The 10,131-nt window shown below is 40.6% G+C and overlaps 1 protein-coding gene across 1 annotated transcript; it reads right to left on the bottom strand.

Moving 5' to 3' along the window:
• Window positions 1–5,903: 5,903 nt before the first annotated feature.
• Window positions 5,904–6,833, bottom strand: LOC129020233 (olfactory receptor 7A17). Its single transcript, XM_054464310.2, has one exon. The coding sequence runs from the start codon at window positions 6,831–6,833 to the stop codon at window positions 5,904–5,906; it is 930 nt and encodes a 309-aa protein (XP_054320285.2).
• Window positions 6,834–10,131: the final 3,298 nt, after the last annotated feature.

Raw genomic sequence — 10,131 nt, forward strand, 5'->3', positions numbered from 1 at the left:
CAATGAGTAGTCTTTTATTCCCCATCCTCCTCCCACCCTTTCCTCAAGTCCCCAAAATCCATTGTATCATTCTTATGCCTTTGCATCCTCATAGCTTAGCTCCCACTCATGAGTGAGAGCCTATGATATTTGGTTTTCCATTCCTGAGTTACTTCATTTAGAATAATGGTCTTCAATTTCCATCCAGATTGCTACGAATGCCATCAATTCATCCTTTTTATGGCTGAGTAGTGTTCCATGGTGTATATATAACAATTTCTTTATCCACTCATTGTTTGGTGGGCATTTAGGTTGGTTCCATATTTTTGCAATTATGAGTTGCATGAGCACCTGATTTTTCATTGGACACAGGTCTGGAAAAGAAGAAACATTTTTGTGCTGATTCTGTTCCAAAGAGACCAGGCTAGAAATCAGGTGAATCCAGACTTCATTACTTCTTCTCTGTGAAATCTCCCACCTGACGATGGTCTAACTTAGCACTTTTGCTGAAACTTGAGTTAAAATTGTCTCCAAAGATTAAGACGAGGAACATGTCTTCACCAGGACCCTTGGAAACTCAATGCATTGACTTCTGGTAAGAACATAGTTTTCTTGACATCTCCAGAAAATTGCTATTCCCTTTCCAACAATGGAGATAATGTGTTCATTTGCTATAAAACCATTGATAGTATAATCCTTGGCTTCCTGATCCTATCGACAAAACAATTAGGAGTTTCATGCTTGTATACACAAGAAAGTGTTGTCGTTTAATCCTTAATTTATGAAACATTTGGCTATTGCAAGAGATATAATTACACATTTTATGCACCATGGACTGAAGTTGGAATCTTACATGGTTTGTCTCATTTAATGTCACATGTAATGTGTCTCATTTTTGCACATTTCCATGCTGCGAGGAGCCTCTTTCTACATTTGCAGAATTGGGGCTAAGAAGGGTTAAGTGATCTGCCCAGTGTTATGAACTGAGGGAAGGATGAGCTTTGATTGGAACTCCATCAAGATGTTTCTAGTTCTTGGTTGCAGGCGGTGGCTCATCCCAGCACTTTGGGAGGCCGAGGTGGGTGGATCACGAGGTCAGGAGCTCGAGACCAGACTGGCCAATATGGTGAAACCCCATCTCTAACAAAAGTACAAAAAATTAGCCGGGCATGGTGGCACATGCCTGTAATCCCGGCTCCTTGGGAGGCTGAGGCAGGAGAATCGCTTGAACCCAGGAGGCAGAGGTTGCAGTGAGGCAAGATCACACCACTGCACTCCAGCCTGGGTGACAGAGCGAGACTTGGTCTCAAAACAAAACAAAACAAACAAAACAAAACAAAAAAAACCTGTTTCCAGTTCTCGCAGTCTCGGTCAGTGGTTCTCAACCAGGGATGATTGCCCTTCCATGAGACACTTGGAAATGTCTGGATACATTTTTTGTTGTTGTCACCTAGGGAGGTGCTACTGAAACCTAGTGGATTAAAGCCAGGGATTGCTGTTCAACATCTCACAATGCACAGAACAGTCTACACCAGAAGTATCCATAAAAATGTTAACATTGGAGAGGTTGAGAGAATGTTTTGGAAAAGAATATACCCAAAATTGAAAGTTTTTATAATTCATTTGGGATCTTATTCAAATGCAGATTCTGATTTGGGACATTGAGTGTGGGCGCAGATGTTGTGCATTTGTGGCTGTTTCCCTGTTGATGTTGATGCTGTTCATCCTGTTCTGTGAAGCACTCTTTGAGGATCCAGTGTTAGAGTCAAAGAAAACTATTTTTAAACCTTTTTCACCAAGAATCCTACCACATACCTCATGTCTGCCTTTAGGAGGTCAAATGTTGCCCTTAGTGGCTCAGCTTCTGCAGAAACAAGTTTATACAAGCCTCTTGAGTACTTCCCTCACAGTAGGATGTAAAACTTTTAGAAATTCCACCCACCTTGTAGAGTTTATGTGAGAAGTAAGTAACAGTTTTTTAAAATTTTACTCTAAGTTCTGGGATACATGTGAAGAACATGCAGATTTGTTACACATAGGTATACATGTGCCATGGTGGTTTGCTGCACCTATCAACCCGTCATCTAGGTTTTAAGTTCCGCATGCATTAAGTATTTGTCCTAATGCTCCCCCTCCCCTTTCCTCCCCAACCCCACCAACAGTCCCCAGTGTATGATGTTCCCCTCCCTGTGTCCATGTGTTCTTATTGTTCAGCTCCTACCTATGAGTGAGAACATGTGGTGTTTGGTTTTCTGTTCCTGTGTTAGTTTGCTGAGGATGATGGTTTCCAGTTTCAGGACATAGGCATGGTCCAAGACTTCATGACTAAAACAACAAAAGCAATGGCAACAAAAGCCAAAATGGACAAATAGGATCTAATTAAACTAAAGAGCTTCTGCACAGCAAAAGAAACTATCGTCAGAATGAACAGGCAACCTACAGAACGGGAGAAAATTTTTGCAATCTATCCACCTGACAAAGGTCTAATATCCAGAGTCTACAAGGAACTTAAACAAATTTACAAGAAAAAAACAAATAACTCCATCAAAAAGTGGGTGAAGGATATGAACAGCAGTAACAGTTTAAAGCTCACTGGAAATTCCTTGGCACAGAGGAGCTGTTCAATGGAGAGCAGCTATAGTGACTAGGTTCCAACTCTCCATTTCCTAGGCTCATGGTGACACCAGAATGGTGTTTGGGGACAGGAAGTGAGTCTAGCATTGCCCTGCTCCTGGGAGACAGCAAGCTGTGATCATGAAGGAGGACTTCTACCTAGGGCCCTGTATAGGGAGAAGAGAACTTGAGAGGCCATCATTCTATACTTTGTTGAATTCAGGGACATCATCTGTGTTACTCTCATGTTGCCTCCAAATAGTCATATTAAGGAATTTTTCGACTCTTTCAAGCTGTTCTACTATCTTCTTCTCTTAGGAATATCTGTAAAGCTGATGTTTCTTGGTGCATCATATTAATCCTCTGACTCTTCTGGGAACTCTTTCAACTCTTCATAGAAATCTTATCTTACTTGTTGAAAGTCTATAGAATGTAATTCATAAACACTTAATGTCAACAGAAGTGCACAATATTTGCGTGTCTGTTTCACCCCCAGATAGATAATTTTTATTTTTTACTTATTTATTGAGTCCTCTATTGTCTTTATAACAATTGTCCTTCTCCATCCTTGGCTCTGGGTCTTGATGATACCTCATTTGGGAAGAATCTATGTCCCTGCAATGGTTGACATTGAGCTTGAACGTAAGACTGCTTTTTCTATCAGGATTTGAGCAGTCCTGAGATGTTCAGTATTAAGAAGAAATAAGAGTTATTGTGAGATCCCACCACTTCTACTCATCTTCCTCTCCATTCACCATGTCCAAAATTGAAAAAACAAACTAGATTTGGATGGTCCTATGGACTGAATATTTTTGTCTCCTCCAGTATTCATATGTATTAATCCTTATTATAAAATCTTCTTTAGTATAGCTCCCTATGTGGAAATAAAAGCATGTCATTAAACCATTTTCTATTAGTACAGCTTGTTATGCAGCAGTAGCCTACTGATACAATCAATGCAAGCAGAACAAAATAATTCAGAATAATTTAATGCCTCTTATTTTTGGACATTTGTTCTGATATTTAAAGGCAGCATTCATGTTTATTTCAGATAACTGTATAGAAAATGAGACTACCTATTAGATTTCCTTCTAGGGAGCTAGGAGATTTTGAAAGAACGTGTATGTATTTGTGAATATAAATTGTGATTCTGATTCACCAGTCTCTATTCTCAAAGCCAATGCTGGTCAGAAATTCAGGTTCCTTTGTGAGTCATCATTTGATTATAAGGGTTGAAGAGAATTTAGAGTATAAAAGAGACAAATGAACTGATGATAAGTTAAATACACACATTGTTCACTTACCTACACTTTAATGGCTAAGACACAATATTTTAAAAGGAAGATATTAAGCAGGACAATAGAAGGAGTCTTATTTGTGTGTAGCACTGGAAATTTTTAAGCAGAAACAGCAAAATGATATAATGAAATTACATAGACTGTGATTCCAAATCCTTCCCTTGGATGAACAAACTTCATTACAAATGGGCACCAAGCCTCTATAAGTAGATGTATATCATCAAATCAAATCTCCCAATGCAATTCAATGTATGACTGATTTTTTTTTTTTTTTGAGATGGAGTCTCTGTCGCCCAGGCTGGAGTGCAGTGGTGTGATCTCAGCTCACTGCAACCTCCACCTCCCAGGTTCAAGTGATTCTCTTGCCTCAGCCTCCTGAGTAGCTGGGACTACAGGTGTGTGCCACCATGCCTGGCTAATTTTTGCATTTTTAGTAGAGATGGGGTTTCACCATGTTGGCCAGGCTGGTCTTGAACTCCTGACCTCAGGTGATCCACCTGCCTCAGCCTCCCAAAGTTCTGGGATTACAGGCGTGAGTCACCACGCTGGGCTGAAAATTTTACTCCATCTTTTTTTTCTTTTATCTTTTTGTGGGTACATAGTAGGTGTATATACTTATGGAGTACGTGAGATGTTTTGATACAGGCATGCAATACATAATAATCACATCGTGGTGAATGGGGTACCCACCCCATTAAGCATTTATTCTTTCAGTTATGAATAAATTTTTTAATCCATATTCTTTCAGGTGTTTTTGTAATCTAAGTCCAAATGAAATCAATTGATTCACAGAAATTTATTTTTCTGTGCAGACTACACTTGAAGTGTGAATTTGATAGGCAATTTTTTTTTTTTTTTTTTTTTTTTTTTGAGATAGAGCTTCGCTCTTGTTGCCCAGACTGGAGGGCAATGCTGTGATCTCAGCTCACCGCAACCTCCGTCTCCCGGGTTCAAGCCATTCTCCTGCTTCAGCCTCCTGAGTAGCTGGGATTACAGGCATGCACCACCACACCCAGCTAATTTTGTATTTTTGGTAGAGACGGGATTTCTCCCTGTTGGTCAGCCTGGTCTCCAACTCCCTACCTCAGGTGATCCGCCCGCCTTGGCCTCCCAAAGTGCTGGGATTATAGGTGTGAGCCACCTTGCCTGGCCTTGATAGGAAGTTTTTACCTTCTTACTCTTTCCAGGGAATTGAGCAGGAACTGTGGACACTGAGCTGAATAGAGGACAGGACCCTAATGAGTAGGATAAAATGCCATGATGACAGCACTTTGGGGGGCCGAGGCAGGCGGATCCCCTGAGGGCAGGAGTTCGAGGCCAGCCTGGCCAACATGGTGAAACCCCTTCCCTACTAAAAATACAAAAATCAGCCGGGCATGGTGGCACATGCCTGTAATCCTGACTCCTTGGGAGGCTGAGGCAGGAGAATCGCTTGAACCCAGGAGGCAGAGGTTGCAGTGAGCTGAGATTGTGCCACTGTACTTCAGCCTGGGTGACGGAGCGAGACTCCGTCTAAAAAAATAAATGCCATGATGAGCTAAAATGCACACTGGTGTGGGGTAAAGTTTACATGACCAGGAAGAACACCTAAGGTGGTGGTGGAGAAAGGAATAACAAACTCAAAGTGAAAAACTGTCTTCTCAGATATTTATCTAAAATAAAATTATATTAATGACCTTATGGCTGCCAGGTGCAATTGATTCTGCAGGACTAATGCAACCCACAAGTGTAGGAGAAAAATAGGGATCTCCACCTTTTTTCTGACCCTAGTTTGGGAAAAACATTGGGAAAGTAGGAAAATGACAAAAAAAAAAAAAGATTGGATATCAGAGAGCAGAAAGCTTTATAAAGGAATACATTAAATTCTATGTCAGTTGAGATCAAAGAAATTGAAACTCTGGGAAAAAATAGAAGGAGCAAATTCTACTTTCACAACCTGATTTGTGGATCGCAATTTCTGACTATGAGACTTAAAGCTCTGAAATCACAGTTATTTCTTGAAAAATGGCCCTTTTATTGCTTTCCTCTGAAGGACATTTTCAGAGCCCTCTTTATGTCTTTATTCCTCAGACTGTAGATAAAGGGGTTCAGCATGGGGGTGGCCACAGTGTACATCACCGAGGCTGTTGCACTTGTGTGTGAGTTGTGGGTTGCAGCAGAAGTAAGGTACACACCTAGGCCCGTACAACAAAATAAAGAGACAACTGAGAGGTGCGATGCACAGGTGGAAAATGCCTTGTACTTCCCCTGAGCTGATGAGATTGCATGTATAGAGGAAACTATCTTAGAGTAAGAGTAAAGGATCCTCGCAAGGGGACCACCAGCCAGCAGCCCTGCTGCAAAATACATCCCCATGTCATTAAGAAAGGTGTCAGAACAGGCAAGGTGGATGACCTCATTAAGTTCACAGAAAAAGTGAGGGATTTCCAAGTCTGTGCAGAAGGACAACCACAGCACCATTAAGCTTTGTGACAAGGAATTCAGGGCAGCAATCATCCAGGATGCCAGAACCAGGAGTCCACAGAGCCGAGGGTTCATGATGACCGTGTAGTGCAGAGGATGACAGATGGCCACAAACTGGTCATAGGCCATCGCAGCCAGGAGTAAGCTGTCTAACCCTCCAAAAAGTACAAAAAAGCACATCTGGGTGATGCAGCCTGCATAGGTGATGACTCTGCTCTGTGTCTGGATGTTAATGAGCATCTTTGGGACTGTAGTGGAGATGAAACAGATGTCTGCAAAGGACAGGTTGGAGAGGAAGAAGTACATGGGGGTGTGGAGGTGGGAGTCTGAGATTGTGGCCAGGATGATCAGCAGGTTCCCGAGCACAGTGACCAGGTACACGGACAGGAACAGCCCAAAGAGGAAGGGCTGCAATTCTGGTTCCTCTGAAAGTCCCAGAAGAACAAATTCTGAAATCCCTGTGTCATTCTCTGGCTCCATCTTATTTTATTTCTTTAACATAGAGAAGCTCTCTCACTCTGTTGTCAACACTGGTCTGAAACTCCTGGGCTCATGCGATCCTCCCACCTCAGCCTCCCAAATTGCTCAGATTAGAGGCATAAGCCATTGTGCCCAGGCTTGGTTGCATCTTTTCAATGTGACTACCAAAAAGAAAGACAATATTACAATGTAATTATGCATTACAAACCTATCAGAAATTCCCTCATTTATATTCCAGAGTCAAGAACTTATTTTTCCTTTAAAAATTATTTATTTCTATGGTGACAGATAAAATGGTATGCATTTATCATGTATAACATCATATGTTGAAGTATATTTACATTGTGGATTGGCTAAATCTAGCCAATTAACATTAGTATTACCTCATATAGTCATCATTCTTGTGGCGAGAACACTTAACATCCATTTTCTTGGCATTTTCCAATAATTCAATATATCATCATTAACTATATTCACCATTCTGTAAAATACATATTTTGAAGTTATTCCTTCTATTTAATTATAATCTTGTATCCCTTGACTGACATCACCTCAAGCCTCCATACCAATTTTCCCAGCCTCTAGTGATCTCCATTCTACAATAAGTTGTTTTCTGGGTTTTGTGCATAAATCTGGGCCCTGCTGGAAGATCTCCTTGCCATCTCCCATTAGGAATTCTTAGACCACGTTCTCTCTCTCTCAGCCTTTCCCTGAGTGAATGTATTCTACAGTATCATTGATGAGAAAAATCATTCATGCATTTGTGGACTGCAAAGTGAGTGTTCTGATGTTCCGCGTACTGTGTAGTCAATGAGTCAATGGTGCTATAAAACAAAGTTCCTACAAACGAATAACGGGAAAAAATACATACACACTATATCAGATGGTGATGAGTCCTATGAATAAAAAGGAAAAAATGTGTTACTTTTAGTAGGTGTACAGACAAGATCAGCAGACAAGGTAAAAATTGAACAGAGAGCAGAATGAAGACAGGGTGAGAGTCACCATGTTCCTTGCCGGAGTCTGTGCCAGGGGAAGGAAGGACCAATGAAAGACTTGACAGAATGTGCTTCTTTCAGATGTTCAAGGTGGTCAAGGAAGCCAGTGCGGCAGGGGAATGTACAGGAAGAGAGTGATGAGAGACGGTTTCAGAGGATGTTGTGGAATGAGGTGGCCTTGAAGCTGCTGAAACTTAAAGACACAAGGAGTCCCTCTGACCAGATGCTGTTGCATTTGCATTTTATTAATTTGCCTGCAAAGGCGTCTCAGTATGTGTAATGCATCCCCTCTTTTTTTTCCCTTGTGTCTTTGACTTCTGGCTTTTATATTATGAGTTACCTTTTGGAATATAGAGCCCAAATCCCCTTTCTCTGTAACCTGCTCTTATGCTAAAGGTGCATGTGCGTGCACACACACACACACACACACACACACACACGCATTGCCTACATGCACGCAGCACACTGCAGCTCCCTGGAGACATGTTACTCTCGTGCTGTTCTCACCCTAGTTACACTATTAGAAAGAAATGAATACCAGGGAAGTTGTCAATTTCAAATTATCTTTCCCCAGGAGAATTCAGAAACGGTCTGACAGCAGGTGAGACAGCCTTCTTCTCATTTCTCTTCTTTAATTATTCATGCGACATCTCTACTTTAATTATTCAAGGTCTTTGGGATTTGAACTCTTTTTGACAATCCCATGGAATTGCACTAGTTCTGGTTCTGGTCTTCCTCTAACATGCAATGTCCTTCCTAGACCATACTATTGAATCCTGGCTGGGCACCGTGGCTCATGCCTCTAATTCCAGCACTTTGGGAGGCCGAGGTGGGTAGATCAATTGCAGTCAGGAGTTCGAGACCAGCCTGGCCAATGTGGCGAAGCCCTGTCTGTACTAAAAATACAAAAATTAGCCAACTATGGAGGCAGGTGGCTGTAATCCCAGCTACTCAGGAGGCTGAGGCAGGAGAATCGTTTGAACCCGGGAAGCGGAGGTTGCAGTGAGCTGAGATTGCGCCATTGCACTCCAGCCTGGGCGACAAGAGCGAAACTCTGTCTCAAAAAAAGAAAAAAAAAGAAAAAAATCCTGCACATCGTATGATAACTGTCTCCTTTTCCGCAGAATGAAATTCTCCATATGATTTCATCCTGAGGACATTGTGTCATAGACACATTTGTTACGTTTTACTTTGTCTTCTCTGTTATAATGCATGAGTCAAATGAGCAGGAACTTGCCTGCTTTAAGTTTGTATTTTCACAAAGGTGTATGATTATGTCTGTATTATGTTGAAAAAAATTAAAGCAATGAGACATGATAAAATAAAAAGAATATTAGGGGAATAAAGCCAGGGTAAATGTAGTGATTTCCAAACAACTATATTTTTAAAATGTTATGGTACATAAAAAGTTAACCAAGCCAAGATAAACAATAAGAATAATTTAATGATATCAAATGAATTATTTTATTGGCAAAGACCTAGACATAAAATTATATAATACACAATGTTTCTAAAATGTTCTGGCACATAGAAGATACTCTCAACTTACTGAATAAGTGAGGAAGTACGTCCTAATATATATGGATATTAAAATATGACAAGATTGTAATCCAATTTAGTTGTAAAAGCCAGATTGTTGAATAAAAGCAGAAATAAATAGCTATCTACCTGGGAGAAAATGAAGTGTGTCTTCTGACTCACATTTTACAAAGAATTAGCAGATTTAAAGGCCTCAGTGTAAAAGTCAGCAATATATGTTAGATGAACACATAGATAACTACATATAAGATCTTAGTGTAGACAAAGTATTTTAACTAACGCAAGAAACAAAACTAAGAAAACAGGCATATTTTTAGGTAAATAAAAGTTAATACTTTTTATGACCGAAAATGTTTCCTTAAATATTTCCTTAACAGTCAATGAGGAGGGCAATATAATTGGATCACAGCTGTAATCCCAGCACTTTGGGAGGCTGAGTAGGGAGGTGACCTGAAGCCAGGATTTTGAGAACAGTCAGGGCAACATAGTGAGAACCAGGCTCTAAAAGTAAACCAAAAAAAGTTAATGATCCCAAAGAAATACAAACTACCAAACTACCATCAGAGAATACTATAAACACCTCTATGCAAATAAGCTAGAAAATCTAGAAGAAATGGATAAATTCCTGGACACATAAACCCTCCCAAGACTAAACCAGGAAGAAGTCAAATCCCTAAATAGACCAATAACAAGTTCTGAAATTGAGGCAGTAATTAACAGCCTACCAACCAAAAAGAGGGCCAGCACCAGTCAGATTCACA

The sequence above is a fragment of the Pongo pygmaeus genome, chromosome 20 (genome assembly GCF_028885625.2).
Source record: "Pongo pygmaeus isolate AG05252 chromosome 20, NHGRI_mPonPyg2-v2.0_pri, whole genome shotgun sequence".
Lineage (NCBI taxonomy): Eukaryota > Metazoa > Chordata > Mammalia > Primates > Hominidae > Pongo > Pongo pygmaeus.